At 40.9% G+C, this 16,899-nt stretch overlaps 1 protein-coding gene across 5 annotated transcripts; it reads left to right on the plus strand.

Annotated features, from left to right (window-relative positions):
* The first annotated feature begins 1,268 nt into the window (after positions 1–1,268).
* Positions 1,269–16,891, plus strand: LOC119701280 (serine/arginine-rich splicing factor 5-like). Of its 5 annotated transcripts, XM_038137753.1 has the most exons (9): positions 1,328–1,417; positions 1,943–2,041; positions 3,551–3,689; positions 7,123–7,193; positions 7,969–8,055; positions 9,483–9,555; positions 13,301–13,374; positions 14,322–14,432; positions 15,422–16,891. In XM_038137753.1, the coding sequence occupies exons 2-9, from the start codon at positions 2,031–2,033 to the stop codon at positions 15,711–15,713; spliced, it is 858 nt and encodes a 285-aa protein (XP_037993681.1). In that variant the 5' UTR covers positions 1,328–1,417; positions 1,943–2,030; the 3' UTR covers positions 15,714–16,891. The 5 variants fall into 5 exon arrangements, with proteins under 5 accessions (XP_037993680.1, XP_037993681.1, XP_037993679.1 ...); XM_038137752.1 differs by lacking the exon at positions 1,943–2,041 and having other exon boundaries at positions 1,269–1,417; XM_038137751.1 differs by lacking the exon at positions 1,943–2,041 and having other exon boundaries at positions 1,378–1,489.
* Positions 16,892–16,899: the final 8 nt, after the last annotated feature.

Consider the following 16,899-nt stretch of genomic DNA (forward strand, 5'->3'; position numbering starts at 1 on the left):
ACACAGGCCACGTCTGGAGTGTTATGTCCACAAAAGAGACATGGACTTACTGAAGCAAATCCAGCCCATCACCACAAACATGACTGTGAGACTGGAGCACTTCTCATATAAGGAGAGGCCAAGAGAGCTGGGATTGTTAATCTGGAGAAGGCTGAATGTATAGCAATACCTGAATGGGAAGGAATGAAGAGGAGAGTGCCAGACTCTTCTCAGTAGCATCCACTGACAACTGAAACTCATGACGCTTCATCTGAACACAAGAAAATACTTTTTTCCTGCTCTAAGGGTGGCCAGGTTGTCCGGAGAGGTTGTGGAGCCTACATCTCGAGAGACACTAAAAAGCCGGCTGGACATGGTCCTGGGCAATCTTGGGGGATTAGACCAGATGATCTCAAAGGATCACTTCCAACCTAAAAGATTCTATTTATTATGTGTATGTTTAATGTATAGGTTATCCCCCTCTTAGAGAGGGCAATAAATTTGAATGATGCCTGAATCTAACATACAATATCATAAGTGCAACTTAGATATTTACTCCAAGTTAAAACAGGAGATCCAGACATGATGCTGTCAGACAAGGGGGAAAAACGGGCAAACCTAACTGTAGTTATATTTTAAGCATTGGGACAGTGAAGACTTAACAAGCTATGCTCCATTGACAAAAGAGATAATTTTCGTCTTGATCATCACGCTGTAAACTGTCATTAATTACGCGGTAAGAAGTCCATAAAGTGAGTATATCTGACACTGATAAAGCAGGAGTGTGCTGTTTATTCGTGGAAAAACTGCTTCTGCCATCAAGGCCTGGATCTTCACTAGGCGCTTTTCCGCAGCCAAGGTTTCCCCCTGGTGTCCGCGGTTAACAATATCGCGGCGCCGTCCACAGCAGCGTCAGCCTGGGTGCCGAAGGGAAGATGGCAGTGAGGGGCTGGCCGCAGCACATTTCTGTTGGCAGGACTGAGCTGCCGAGTGCAACACTCCACACGAATCCTCTGGACGTGTGACTTTTCTCCTCCGCTTGTTTAGCAGAATTGTTACCCATCTGTTTTGCCATGTCTTAGGCAAAAAGTCACAGGCATTTCAGCACGAACAGGCTGCCCAGGGAAGCCGTAGATGCCCCATCGCCAGCAGTGTGCGATGCCAGACTGGACGGGGCTCGGAGCATCCCGGCCTAGCGGGAGATGTCCCTGCCGTGCCGGAGGGCGGCAGCGCGACACTCTCCGAGCTCCCCGCCATTGTCCCCCGCGCCTACATGTCCCGTCGTGCCGCGCGGCGCGCTGCGGGCGGGGCGGCGCGGGCGGCTGTGCGCAGGCGCGGCGGTCGCGCGGCGGTCGGTCGGTGGAGCAGCCGGCAGCCATTGTCGCCGCGGCCGCAGAGCGGTTCCCTCACGGCCAGCAGGACTCGCCGCTCCGCGACGGTGCGTGGCCGCCCCTCCACCGCGGGGGGGCCGGGGCGGGCGCGGGGAGCCACCGGCGGGGTTCTGGCGGCGGTACGCTGCGGCGGGGCGGGAACGGGCCGAGGCCCGGGGGCGGCGGGCGGAGGCCGCGCTGGCGCCGCGCGGCGCCGCAGGCCCGGGCGCTCGGCGGGGCCGCGGCCGGGGGGGAGGAGGGGGGAGGGACCGCCATCCATCGCTGCCCCGAGGGGGGAGGGCTGATCCCGGCGGGGTGGCCGGGAGGAGCCGTCGCAGATTGGAGGCGAGCTCGAAGCTTCGAAGAGCCGAAGGGGCCGGCGCCGCTGCGTGGGCCGGCGCCGTGATGGCGGCGGGCCCGTGAAGAGGGCCCGGCCGCCTTGGGCAGGCCGCGGGCCTGGCGCAGTCCCGGATCCTCATGGCTTCTCGAAAGGAGGGAGGAGCAGATGGCCGCTTGCTGCGGGGCCGTGCTTCCCGAGGGCTTTTCCGCACCTACTGAGTCGTCAGCGAGCGAACTCGATTTCATTGTGGTAGGAGCGACGTGTGAAGCTCCGCGCCTCGCAGGTGTCAATACAGATCTCGCATCCATTGTGCTCCTTGATAATGAGTAAATAACGCGCGGATGGGTTGTTCGTAAGTCTTTCGCAGTATATTTGACAGTTTCAGTGGTGATCAGTTCCACCCACCCGCCCCGTGTTCATTTCCTTTTGTGATTCTTCTCCCCGCTTTATTTTTCCAGAACTAAAAATATCGAACAGCAGTTACGCAGTCATTTTAATCTTTCAAATCTCTGTTGTTCCCAAAATGAGCGCTGTTGCCAAAGTGGCTGTTCTTGCCGTGTTTTAAAGCATACAGTTACGTAAGGCTGTCCTTCCTCTACGAGGGCCTGCCTTTCCCTTAATACCCGCGGCTGGCCTGGCCAGTGTTTGGGCGGTAAGGGTGCGCCAGGGAAGCCCTGTGTTGGAAGACTGGGCGCTCCGCGAGGGAGCTGAACCAGCCCCCTGAACTGGATTTCCCTGTGGGCATCAAAGTGCACGGGTGAGCACAAAGGAGAGAATGGCTACAAAGGGCAGCGTAGGCTCTTCCGAGGTTCGGGGCTTGAGGCCAATCTAAGTAAGTGCTGTCACAGTTCAACCCCGCGCCCTATAAAAAGCCCAGTACCCAGGCTTCCAAAACTCCGGCACTTCTCTGATGGCATGGTAAGTCTGAGTAAAGAAATATTCAATAGAAACCTAATGGGTGTACATTAACAGAGAAGGTAAATCACATTAATTCAAAATACTGCATCCAAACTGACTGGAATTATTTTCACAGCTAACATGACATGTTGTCTGTTTACTCTGCCTGCATTAGAGCCCAGTATTGTAGTGCAAGATCACGTCATATTTCCATTCCTAAGGGCTCGAATTCTTTTTTTTTTCTATGACAGTAAGCTCATTGAGTGAGCCAAATAATTATTATTTTCCAATTATGAGATCTTTAAAATTTTTAAACCACATAAACTGAAAAAGTGGCACCTAAAGGTAAAGATAGAGTTTTACATAGAATATCTCAAATTATATATCCTGGATCCGTGGATAGCTTTAAAAATTGGAGTGCCTCAAATAGCCTTTTTTGGTTTTGCCATTGTTGAAATCTCATAATGCAAAATTCTTCTTCACCAGATAGACTGTTAAAATAACTCATATTTATGGTTACTAGGAATCAAAATAATTTGATGACTGCAATTTATCTTTTGTGTGCTAATAAAATTTAATTGCAGAGATTTTTCTAGATGAAAGCAAAAGTTTTAAGAATGTTTTTGTTGTTTGTTGTTATTCTTATGATTAGCATACAAATTTTTTGGGGGTTTTTTTTTTCAGCAGCTGCTAACCCAGTAAAATCTTTAAAGTTACAGATTTGGGATTTTAAGTTTCATGATTAAAAAGTGCAAAACTGTAAGTTCTTTGTAGGTTCTGCTAGAAGTCAGCAAGACAGGATTTTATCCTTTCTCTAGCTGTAGAGAATCAGGCTTTCAATATGTGTACCTGGAGGACAGAAAATGAAATCCTATTTAACCAAGATTTCTGAGGTGTAAAAGTGACCTTAATCCCCCTATTTTAAGTTTGTTAATCTGATAAACGGTGCTGTTTTCATTTTTAGCATCACCCTTAAGATGAGTGGCTGCCGTGTCTTTGTTGGACACTTGAGCTCACGTGCTCGCGAACGGGATGTTGAGAAGTTCTTCAAGGGATATGGTCGCATACGAGAAATCCATCTCAAAAATGGATTTGGGTTTGTGGTAAGTAACAGCCTCGTTTTCCTTGCTCTTGCTTCCAGGTACTAACCTTTCTAGGATGATGTCAAGGCAAGGAAGATGTTTAAGATAATAGTTGCAGTGGGAAATAGAAAATATTAATTAACATTTCAGAAGGCTTTTTCTAATTTTGGATTACAGTTCTGGCCAGGTTTTGCTCAAAATCTCGATAATATTCCAGCTTCATTAGATACATTGTTTGATCATAGTCTTCTGTGGGTTTAAAATTTACTCCTCATTTCTGAAGACTGTATAAATATTCTGTTATGGCAGTACAAAATTTTGCAGTCTTGACCCAGAAGAAGAGTTTATAAGAACCACTTAACACCTCTCTCAGCCCTTGCAGTCTGCTTGGTCATATTTCTTAAATAATGGCCTGACATAAAAGCAGAGTAGTTGGCTTAGACAACAGGTGTAGTAGGTTCTGGCTGGTAGATCCAAGCAGCACAGCTTTGAAGTCTTGTGCAGCTGAAGTTCAACATACTCATCATCAGTACATGTTTATAGGGCATATATGTCTGTCAGACTATTAAATTAAATAGACAGTTCATTGTATCTCAGTTACCTACCGCTGCTTTCTAGAGCTCTGTGCTCCTAAATGTCCAAATTTTGCAGCTTTACAGATTAACAGATTGACTCAGAATCAGCCTGTGTTTTAACTATTATCTCATGAGAATTGACAATTAGCTGTTGTGCAGCTCTTAGTTCGGACTTGAAAGGCTGATACTGCCCTTGCATAATGGCAGGCTTACATGTCACTCTTCCTGCCAAGATCAATCCCTTGAGTGAAGTTATTGGAAAGGAACAAAAGGACAGGCTTTGCCTACTTTAGTTTCATGTGAATACTGCTCCTTAACTCCTACACATGGTGGTTTCTGGTTCCCCTGCATTATGAGCTGCTTGTTGACTGCCAGCAGGTAAATACCTGTCTATAAACGTAAATGGCTGATGTAGACACGAGCCTGAGTTTATATTTAGAGTGCTCTTTCCAATTGCTGCTATTTCTCAGTCCCCTTTCCTTGAGTGTTCCTCTTCTCTTCCTGGGCAGGGCTGTTGACTCATTCGGGAACAACTTCTGTTCAACTCTTATAAGCGAGTCAGTCAGTCCTCCCTCGTCTCTAGTTCCTAGGTGGAACCATTTTCTTTGCAAAGATCACTAGTAAGCTTGAATAATTGTCTCATAAATTTATATAAATAATGTAGTTGTTCTCAGAGTGAAATGTTTTTTCTTTGCAGCTAAACAACTTTCCCTCCCATACTTGTCATCCCATCATTGTGCACCCATACCAGAAATCACTTCCATTGTTTGTGTAACTGTGTTCTAGGTTTTGGAAGACTGACTGTATTCTCTTGAAGCTGCCTTTTCTTCCTGCTGAACAAACACAGCTCTCTCAACTTTTCTTTGTTATCCAACCTTCTGATGAGTTTTGGTTGCCCTCTGCTAGTCTCGGTCCAATTTTTCAATGTCTTTTATGAGCTGGAGAGACCAAAACTGGACACAGTGTTCCAGGTGTGGCCTGACAAATGCCAAGTAGGGTGGAATAATAGCACCCCTTGGTCTGCTGATTGTACTCCTACGGATGCAGCCCAGGATACGATTCGCTGTCATTGCAGCAAGGCTGCGCTGCTGACTCATGCTTAGCTGACTCTCCAGGAGGGTTTCCATGTCCTTTTCAGCAGAGCTGCACTCCAGCCACTCAGCCCCCAGCGCATTCTGCTGCTTAGGATTGTCTTACGCCACATGCAGCACTTCATGTTTTATCTTTCATTAAGACCTGTGATTCTTGCTTGCTTAATCTTTCAGCCTATCAAGGTCTTTATGTGGGATGGTTTTTCATTTTGGTATATTTGTCCTCCCACTTCGCTGTCAGACACAAAACTGCTGCGGCTGCACTTGATCCTGTCATCCATGTCATTTATAAACACATGGAATGGCATTATCGTTCATGGCGCTTTACTGGCCTTGTGCTGTCAGTTCATCTTTATATTCTGTTATTTAAGACTTGTATTTATAAAACATATTACAAAACCAAGTGAACATCGTTTAAAACATGTTTTGTTGTGCTTGATTGAAATCATTGCTTAATCTTTGAAACGAATTATATTTACTTAAATTTTGTAGATTTCAGGGCATAGTGTTTTCAAGCTTCAATCCATAAAGCTAGATAGACTTGCAGATGTTCAGTTTGTTAGAAAGTAGTTGACGTAATGGGACTTGTAGTTGACAGCTATTGATACTTTTAAATGCTGGACCTAAATTATGTGTCTTAAGATAATCTTTGCATCATCATGCAAGGATATGTGATCTTTCACTCGGTAGTGAAAGAATTTCAGTGCAGAAGGGGGAAGATTGCTTAAGCCAGTATTGCTTCTGAAAAGCAGTTTATAGTTATGCAAACACTTTCTTCAACTTGAGAAGCTTCTTTGTTGTTTGTTCCTTGCAAGCTGCAGTTCCACAATTTTTTCTCTCCATCTGCACTGTTGCTGCCAGCTGTCCCTACCCAGCTGCTTGTTCTCTCTGCTTTATTTTTTTCCTTTGTCCCCTTGCCTCTCATGGTGTTGCTGCAGTTGTCCAGCCACATGTAATGAACCTACCTGGGAAGCTGATCTGGGTGAAAAATAACACTTTTTGACCCCCACCTCCTGCACAAAGTGTGCTGTTTTTCATCTGGTAGGTTTCTTGACCTAGTTTTCTGCAGAGCTGTACAAGCAGCTTTGCCAAGAACCAGTGGGCTGGATAGTGGGCAGAGGCTACTCGGGCTGACTAAAGCAGCGTTTCTGCCAAAAGCAAAGTGACAGATTCCATTGCAGCAGTAAATGGAATTATGCTCATTACAGCTGATCTGGACCCGCAGGTGGCCAGCACTGAAGAAGGGCTTATGTTTCATACTCTTCTTACATGGGCATCTTTTTGCCCAGCTAGTGAACTGAATTCACGAAAAAAAAACTAGGAGGGCTTTTTTTTCTAGTTCATTCTTTCTTTGCCCGTTCAGTAAGAATTTAATCTTAAGAGAGTTTTGGCAGTGCACAACTCTCCTGCATTTGATCAGCTCATGCTGTTATATTCAATTTTCCTGGATGTGGGGCTGTGTTTTAAATTATATGCCTTTAAGTAGTTTCCCGCAAAAGTATTCTAGATATTTCTTAGCAAACCAGGTAATTTAATTAATAGGTCCTGCAAATAAGTTATACTGAAACAATTAAAGGAGGCAAAAGGAGTTTGTGGGATGGAGGGAGAAGAAATTATGAATAGGAACATCTTGGCTTTTCAGTCATAAATGTACTAGAAAGTAACTTCCTTATTCAAAGTTCTTGATGATACTTGCTGTAGAAATGTAAAATTTATAAAGAAACATGTTAATTAGTATTTGCATCTACTGTGAGGGAAAATACATTTTTATTCCTATTTTCTTTTTAGGAATTTGAAGACCACAGGGATGCTGATGATGCAATTTATGAACTGAATGGTAAAGAGCTGTGTGATGAAAGGTAAGTGTGATACCATAATTTCCCTTAAAAATAGAAAAAGTGCTTTGCATCTAAATGCAGTGCATTATCTTGTGCTCTGACACCCATTTCCTGTGGTTCTGTGGTGGGATATACCTTCCATAACTTTAAAGACATTCATTGGGATCCAGTCTTGGTTAAGGCAAAGATTAGTTTGGGACTGGAGGAGGAGTGGTTTGGAGCAGGGCTGACCGTTCTCTCTGCTTGCACTTAGTTCTCTTTCAAAGGTAATTCAGGATCTTCTCATTAGGAATATTAGTAAGAGTGAATTGAACTTATTTAGTATTTATCTGTTTTTTGACCAGAAAATAAGCTGATGATAGCCTGTTATCACTTGGATTGCTGCCCTTGAGTTGGCAGTAATGTGAACTATAGTCATTGAATGTTGCAGTAATTTTTATTGCGATTATGGAAGCTGTATTTTAGGTCATTAGGTTGTTGTTAATTATTTTAGTATTCTTTTCTCTCTGTGAGTACTCCTGGGCTCTGGTTGAGTAAATTCAAGTGTTTGTCCGAATTACAGACTCACGACAATTTTCATGAAAATCTGAGGGAGGCCAATGAGAAAAAACACTGGTCTGGCTCTTTAAGAAATGCCAGTGGTTGTGTTATAAATCATTGCTTGCAAGGGCAAGATAATTCTTGTTTGTGCACGTTTGCTTCCAGTTGTGAAAAGATTTGAGTCAATGTCAAATACTTGAAGTTTGTTGTTTCAATTTTTTACGTACTTGGGGTTTTTTTTTGTTCCTGTCATAAGGGTCACAATTGAACATGCTCGGGCCCGAAGAGGAAGGGGAAGATTCTCACAACGGTTCAGTTATTACCAGTCGCAGAGTGGATCTAGGTAGGTGGTCTGGGCTCTCTATCCTTTTCCAGTAACAAAAGAACTGGAGTTTTCTTTTTGTGATTTAGGGATCCAGCTCTGTTTCCCTGTATAGCTTCACAGAAGAAGTTTTATGTTCTCAAACCTTGCAGGTTAATTACGATTATTTGCCTTCTCAGGCTGAGGAGAGTGGGGATTTTAAAGCAGTTTAACTGTCTTGGAGAGGTTCACAGATCTGTTATGAATTGTGCCTTTGCCATATTGTAGGCACTACACTGGTCTTGCTTCCTGCTGTCATGTAAATTCTGTCAGGGAGTATTGCTGCAGTTGGATTGACTGATTTTAAGACTAAGTCAAGAGAAATGCAGAGCTTCTCTATTGCAGCTTTTGTCACCAAATTGAGCTTAAATTATAAGTAGGATATTGTAGAGCAATAATTAAAGATATTTACTGTCTAACCAAGTTTTCACATTTCCAGTTGATGGTTATCAAAATGCTTATTTCAGCACAGCCTAGAAAAGGAGCAGCGCTAGGGCACAAGATAAACACTTCTGCACGTGTTAGTAAATACCAGTTGACTAAGTTTGCTGACCAAGCAGGAGAGTCTCTCTCCAGCGATGGAATGTGAAAACCCGGACACAGCTCATCTCTAGAATACCTCTAGAAGACATGCAGTATTTGTGGAGTTGCTCACTTTCAGTGATTAGAGCCAGTGGTGAGCCTTGTGCCAACATGCAGTGAAAGTTCTGCAGATTTGCATGTGTTCTGCCAGACAACTACACATTACGTCTTTTCACTTTATATCTACCTGTGTGAAGGAAATATGTGTGGAAGAATTTACTCTGTAGAAACATTCATAGCTGTGGCCTGTGCAGAGTAGAGTTTAGAAGAAAGATGAAGATACATGGGACATAAACCTTCACATTTGTTGCAAAGTCAGAATTGCTGCCAGTTACCAACCAATATCTGGAACATCTAATTTGCATATGCAAGCATGTTAATTAGATTTTTTTAAACTTTAGTGGCAATAACCTTGGTGTGGTATTATTGGTCAGAGGTCCAGGTTAAAAGTGGACTTTCAAAGTAGCAAGTTTGCTTTATTGAAGGTCATGGGCATCTGATGTTGTAGCCATGTTCATGATGTCAGACTGCTAGTGCTAGACAAGAAGAGGTTTGCAATAATGGAAAAATGAGACTCATCCTGCCAGTTTTATGACTCTGGGTCCTCTTATTTAAATACTTGGAAGATTTGGGTGTTCTGAAAAAAATTGGGACACTCTTCTAGTGGAGTCTTAAATATACTCTTGACTAAGAACAATCAAGTCTGCAGTCCGGCAATAAGGAAATTACTTTAATCTTTCAGCAAACTGTAGAAAATGTCAGATTTCTTAAGTTTTAAATTCCTTATGCTGGAGAATTATTGTTTTCCCCCCTTTGAATTCTTCCAGCCGGTATGGGCCTCCTGTTCGTACTGAACACAGGATCATTGTGGAAAACCTTTCATCCCGTATCAGCTGGCAGGTGAGTTAGCATCTTACCTTCTCTTTTTTACACCTTATTTTACTACTCCGTAAGTAGACTGCGTTCAGTCTAATTTCTTAATAAAGCCATCATAAATATTTAATGTGAAAAAAAAAAAAAAAGAAAAAAGCTTCAGGGATTGGTGAAAATTAGCATTCAAGCACTTACAGAAGTCTCTTGTTTCAAAGCTGTGCTAATATTCTGTAACTAGATTTTGTAGTTGGGAACTGATTCTTAATTCTGTTTGCCAACTGATAACACTTTGGAAGACTCTAGATTGTTTCTAAAATATTGAAACATTGCACTAATTCAAACTATGTCATCCTTTTTTATTGTTACACCTGGAGGTGCATGCCTTTGTTTTGATTGTAATTTCTAGTCTTTTCTTATGTTTTTCAAAATATTTTTGTGACCCAATTAATGGTTGAGAATTCTGGTAATAGATCATTAATAGAGGGAATTTTAAGACAGCCACTGTGTCGAGTATGCTTATTGTAGATACTTTTTTTTAAAACCCAAACTTTCAGTACTTGTAATTTGAAGCTTTCTTACCACCTTTCTTTTTTTTTGGTTTTTGTTTTTGTTTTTTCACCTCTTGCTAATGTTTTTCTAATATTTAGCTGGCTTTTAACAGAACAGCCGTATAATAAATTCTTTTAGTTGTGTTCTGTGTAGTGTTCAGTGTATAGAAAGTTCACTTTGTAAGGATATAGCAACAGATGCTATTTACAAAAGGTGAGTGAATAGTGGAGTTTAGTCTTGTTCATTAACTTATATATTCTTTGAATAAAGAGACTTTGATTAAAGTCCTGAAAGATGCAGTAGGACATGCTGAATGTTCAAAGCCTAGTCTTGGAGCTACTTCCCCACAAGGAGGCTTCTTGGCTTGCCTGGAGCTCTGCTGCCGTGTTTCGTAAGAGTCGAGTGCAATCCATGCAGATAAACGGTTGAACTCAGTTTATCTTCTGCATGACAGGTTCAAAGGGCTCGTAACAGAACAGTTGTGTTAATTATTGAATAACTAAAGAAAACCAGCTGAGTTGATGTGATGATCAACTGGATTTAATCTAAATGTCTTCTGGGTTTGCTACGCAGTTACATATATGAAGAGATTGTCACTTGGAAACAACAGTAGGGACCAGAGAAGTAAGCTATAATGGAGTGTTAAGGAAAACAAATCCTATAATGCTGTTCAGTGTTAAATGCATAACTTGAAAAAAAATTAACATTTTTTGTAACTTTCTTTTACTTGTGAATATTTATAATGGCTTTATGTGTACTTACCTTTTAATCTGAAGCCCACGCAATTCAGATTTCATACTGGTGAATCTTTTAGCACTCTAATTAAATGTTTTAATGTCTCTTAAATATATGATAAGTTAGCATAAGAGACTTTTCGATACCTGCCTAAATAGACATCATTTGAAGGTAACAACCATATGCAAGCTGCATTTACTTTTGAAGTTGTGCTGCTTTGGTACTGACTGTAGTGTTTTAACTTCTAACTATGCTACTTAAACACATTAAAATAACTAATCCATTAACAGTAGTGCCATTATTCTTCCCTTCTAATCCCTGCTAGGAAGCACACTCGTTATGGAACCTTGCTTTTAAACTTACACACAGAATTTAATCTTTGGTGTGTACAGATCCCCATACTTTGAGAACATCTATCTCCCTTAAAAGTTACTGTGTTGGGATATTTAAACATAGAAAAAGCCAGAAAAATTTGTGTTCAGATCAGTTTCCTCAGATTGTTGACTATATTGTTAATAGATAATCCAATATCTAAGTAGTAGACAAACTGTTAGAACTCTGCTTCTTTTTTCTTGCAAACATGTATTTCTGCCTGTTTTGAGCTTTCCAGCTGCCCTCATCAGTTTCCCAGTATCAAACTTTCAAGTAGTTGAGAAAAGTAGGTCTGTGTTACATCAAGATATATTTTCCTATTTATGGTTGTCCTACATGTTATTTCTCTCTGGTGCTAAGGACAGTAGGGTTTTCTTGTGCTATTTAAGGTGACCCAGAACAGTAAACTTAAGATAAAATTTGATTGTTCCACTGGTTAGGTGATACCTGGTAACTTTAAAACATTCCCCTAATTACAGAATGTTGAGCTTTTGTAACACATGCACACTTCCTCTCTTTTAAGAAATAATGTTGGCATCTTAATCATGTTGACATTGCAATTACAAATGATATTTCATTTTAATGTTTCTTAGGATTCAGCGTATAGTGTGGCAAGATTGTGGGAGCCTCAATCTTAAAGCCTAAAGTTACTGATTTGGGAAATAATTGCATAGATTAACATTTTCTAACTTCCTTTTGACTTACTGGTCCTGCTCTGGTTAAAGTCTCATTGACTTGAGCAGAGCCAAAATTTTGTCCATCGTCTCTAAATTGAGGTAATTTGAAGTATTGTTTTTATATTAAGACCTGTGAAACAAGGAAAGTATCTGCTACTTTCCCTCTGCCAGTTTTTAGCATAAAACTATTGAATCAAAATACTAGATAAAACTAAGCTTTTTTATATTCTGTGGCAAATGTTCTAAAGTTTTTTCTTGGCTTTTTGTTTTGTAGTCTTTTGTTCCTTAAGCATATTTCTAATTCTAACCAAGTGCATTTTGAACCTCTTCTAACAACCTTGATTTGGTTAACCTTCATTTTTCTTGTGTGGAGGAAAAAGAACCAAAGATTTGGGGGTTTTCTAGTGGCTGAAATTCTAGGGTTTGGCCTGTTCTGAATTTTCCTTTTGGTTCCTATGACACTCCTGTTTTTTGGCAGTCTAGATCTTGGTTTGCCTGGGTTTGATCTCGATTGGCTAGCACAGATCATCCTCGGGTTCTTTAGCCACTTCTGGAGACTGGAGACTATGTCCAGTGCTTTCAGGGCCTCTGGTACCTCCGTGAAGCATATTGCTATGAGCCATCACTGCCTTTCTCATGTAAGAGAGTTCCTCTTGGCCAGCTAGGTATTGGACAAGCAGCTCTTTGCTTAAGGTACCTTCTTATATCACCTGCCACTTGTGGTGTGCTGCGGTAAGTAGTGTGGGATTATAAAATACCAGATACTGTTGGGTAAAAGTGCTGCCTTAACTTAGACAAATGTTTAGCTTTTTAGTGACCTTTTTCATTATTTGTTTGTGCTTTCTCCTATTGCTAAGCAAGTAATTTTACTTGTCCATGTTTAGCCTCTGTTAAGTTTAAGACAAAGATGTCTATTGATGTGACACTATAGCGTGATGAATACTCAAATGAAACTTTGAAAAAAATTCCTTTGTAAAGTTTTTAATTACATTGTAGTTAGGCCTTTTTGCTTTAAATTTTGCTTTGAAGCTGGGGGAGGTGAGCATAAAGGTTGAATTTGTCTACATTTATTGGAATGTCATTTAACTGGGGCGTTAGTTATGAAAATCTGGATTTAATACTACTGCACTTCTCAGTTCTGATTTCAGGGGACATGTTGGTATTTTATGTATTCTGTTTTCATAACAGCTGGTTTTGGGATGTAGGATTATCTTGAAAGCAGTGTTTTATTCACTGTAGCTGTAAAATGATGGATCCTTTCTATATGCAGCTGCTATTACATAAGCTGTTTCAGAAACTTTTTTCTAAATTATATATATTTTTTTAATATAGAAATTAAAAAGCATTAAGCAGTTTTAGCAGGGAAAGTTTTAGGGGAGTATTCTGCTACCTGACTGATTTGTGTCCTGTTCAAACTAAAATGTTAACTTTTGCTGTAGGACTTGAAAGATGTCATGAGAAAGGCAGGGGAAGTCACCTATGTGGATGCACACAGAAACAACAGGAATGAAGGGTAAGTTCATTTTGTGTCTTTGTGTGATATGATAGCTGAAACTATTAAGGGCATGATTTTTCTTCTTATACAGAAGTGAAATATAAATCTGTGGGGTGGCTTAGGTGCTGAACTTTAACTGCTTCTCCAGAAGAGAAAGAACCAAAACGATCCAAAACATGAACTGTCAGTAAGTAGGAGTTCAGTCTCTATTCTCCATCATTAAAACAATCTATGAAAGCAGGAAAGGAAGGGAGAATTCCTTTCAAATGTTAAGTCCTGCTGTCTTATTTTTATATAATCATTTATGATCTGAGGCCTGAGGCTAAAACACCTCCTGTCTGTGACTGCTTTACGCTGGTTCAGCAGTCAAAGTCATGGGAAATGAACATAACCAACTTCCATGGGGAATACCTACCTGCCCACTCTCTGTTCTCAGTTCTGCAGACTACAAAGGTCCTGCATAACAAAGCAGGAGGGAAGGAAGTGTGAATAGAGTGTCTGTGCTGGCAAAACTGCTTTAGGGCCACTGCAAAGCAATGCAACATAGACCCTTTTTTGAGTTCAAATTTAAAAAAAACCACAAAGACTGGACTTTTCTGTTCACTGTTAAAATTCTTAAATAGGGCAGAAGAGTCTGCAGACTTGTTTTGTTTCATGGACAGCTTTGGAATAATGCAGTTTAGTGGAGGACTGAAATATATTTCCTCAGCTGATGCAGGTTTGTGTAGCTTCCTGCATTTTCTCCATCTCCGTGCAGATGGCAGTTCTGGTGTTGTTTAAGTAGATGTGAGAGGTATGAATAGCTAGGACTGTTGGTGTCATATTTTCTTATTAACCATGTTAAAAACTAGCTTTCAGAAGATAAAACAGAAAGCTGGGAATCAACAGATTAAAAAGGGCCAGACTTGCTTTCCATACTTTTTTGTTTCTCTGAAACTTTTCTTTCATTTCATTATGGTATACAGGGTTGTGGAGTTTGCATCTTACAGTGACATGAAGAGTGCACTGGAAAAACTGGATGGCACTGAGCTGAATGGACGCAGAATTAAACTGACTGAAGACCACAGAAGGCATAGGTATGTCACCTGGCACGATAAAATTCTGCTGAGGGCATGGATTTGGGTAGTACTGGTGCCAGAGTTTGATTATGTAGTTTTTTTTGGCCCCAAGCTAAATATCACTGCACAGAACCAGTGTAAACAGATTAAGATAAGAACTAACTTGCTGAAACAGGGTAAATAGAACACTTTCGGATGAGAGTAAAGATTTCTTTTTAAAGACAAAATGTGGTATTATGAAGAAAGAACTTCTTAAAACATGAATTTTGGTATTAAAAATGTTTAATGTAAAGGAAAGCTGTTTCACAGTCCTGTGAACTATTTCTCCAGTAGTTGTGAAAGCCAGCTTGTTCATGAGAATAAAAGAAAATCAGTTAGCTTGCTTGCATTATTTCTAAGCACTTCTGCTGTTCAGTCATTAAAAAACATGTTGGCTGCAGCTCTTTCATTGTCTCTTTCTGTGAAAAAAGGGATGCATTACTAGTGAAGGTGTTAAAACTCTAAGGCCTTAAAATGTGCTGGTGATCCACACCTTTAGAGACGTAGCCTCTTGAAAGAAACACTTGTTTGCATGGCATTTCTAGAGGGAATAAACACCACAGGTATAAAGTTCCATTTCTCTGTTTTTCTTGATAAATTAAATGATACTTCAAGGCAGGGTGTATGCAGACAAAGAGTTCTTCTTTGATAGAGACTCCCCTGCCTAAAAATTGATTTCTCTTCTCCTGGCAGGAGCTGGGGAGAGGCATCTTCTATTAGGCAGTTCATATTTTGCCACACTAGCAGAGAGTGTCAAGGCCAGCAGTTCCTGATGGCCTTCGCCTCAGAAGATACTGTCATGATGGAGCATAGCAGAAATCTAGCAGCCCTGTGAAATGGCTGAATGCTGCGAATAGCGCTTTCACATGTTCAGATGGATGGGCTATGCATGCAAAGTGGAGAATTGTACACGAGTGTTTTAAATTTAGTAAGAGGTGAGACTGCAGCTTTTAATTTTGTTTTTCTAGGAGCAGATCTCGATCAAGGAGTTACTCAAGATCTCGCAGCAGGTCCAGGTCTACAGGATCTTCCAGATCGGACAGCCGGTCCCGGTCCCGGTCAAGGTCCCGGTCCAGGTCCCGCTCTCGCTCTCGATCCCGCTCTCGCTCTCGTTCCCGCTCTCGTTCTCGCAGTCGTACTCCTAAAAAGAGTTACTCCCACAAAAGCCACCGCTCCAGCTTGATAGCTTCTTCCCCCTCTCCCTCGTCTTCTAAAAGAAAATCTCGCTCTAGGTCGAGCTCTGCTCATAGCCGTAGTTAACCTGCTTTGACAGATGTATTAATTAATTTGATTCAAGTTTCTTCAAGACTTGAGACAAGTTGTATGTGAGATCTGGGAGGGGAAGAGTTAACATGATGAAAGGGTGACCTCCTCTTACATTGCCAAAGTGCCTGTCATCAAATAGGCCATCTCTGTGAGGAGGGGCTGGCTGTCAGCTTTCTTCTTTCAGTGAAGTCTGGAGTGGGAAGTCTTTTTTATTTTTTTCCCTGCTATTAGTAAACATTTCTATCATAGATATATTATGTACACATAATGCTGAGGTAATGGGATGAGACAATACGCTGCTTTCTCCCTCTCTTGCCCCTACTTTCCCCTCCACCTCCAAGGCCTTTGACTTCCAAAATACTATGTTAGCTTTTGTCCTTGGTATTAAGTCTGAGAACAGGAAGTATAGATTTAATTCCTTTAAGGTTCTGTGGCTACTTTTCTGTGCGAGAATGAATGGACCAGATAAAATTAGTTTAGAGTTCCCCTTTTTCCCTGTTGCTTGGCTTAACAGGCTGTTTGAGTTCCAGCTTTACATGACCTTGACAATATGCTTAATTTGCAGAAGACTTTCAGGAATACACATTGGTTAGTTGAATATCGCTCACTTGGATAATGGATTAATACAATGTTAAGCAGTAATGAAAGCTGGAATTTTCTGTTAAAATGAGACATACCATCCAGATGTCAGGTTTATTGGGAATCCATTATAATAATTTTACAGTAATTCACTAGTATGTGGTATTGTATGTATAGGCCTTATTTGACAGGTGACTTCATAAAACTGCACAGAAATGTCAATATGCATGTCCATGTTTTTGATGTTTATAAAAGTGACATAGCTTTCATACCCAAAAGTGTGATACTGAATAACATGTGTATGACTAGCAATAGTCTTGATGGAAAGGAAGGTTATTTTAGTAACGAGAGCAGCAAAAAAAATTCCCAGGAAAAGTGTAGTCAAAATCTCCGGAATGCACACTTGTTTTGATTAATAGAAATTTCCACTGCAAATACTGTTGTTCTTACAATTTGGAATTAGATATTTTTTTTTAACTTCTGTATTGTCAAAGAAGGGAAACATTTTTGGAAGAAATATGTAAATTAATCCCAAAGTCTTACATGTATTTAAATGTACCATTCCTAATAAAATCAATCCTTTTTCTGGCTTATTTTGCGG

Source organism: Motacilla alba, chromosome 5 (genome assembly GCF_015832195.1).
Source record: "Motacilla alba alba isolate MOTALB_02 chromosome 5, Motacilla_alba_V1.0_pri, whole genome shotgun sequence".
NCBI lineage: Eukaryota > Metazoa > Chordata > Aves > Passeriformes > Motacillidae > Motacilla > Motacilla alba.

Bases quoted from the DNA above. Each gene is read 5' to 3' on its own strand.
- LOC119701280 (XM_038137753.1), top strand. The intron at 7,194-7,968 runs GTAAGTGTGATA...TCCTGTCATAAG, and splicing joins AAAGAGCTGTGTGATGAAAG to GGTCACAATTGAACATGCTC. The intron at 13,375-14,321 runs GTAAGTTCATTT...TATGGTATACAG, and splicing joins AGAAACAACAGGAATGAAGG to GGTTGTGGAGTTTGCATCTT.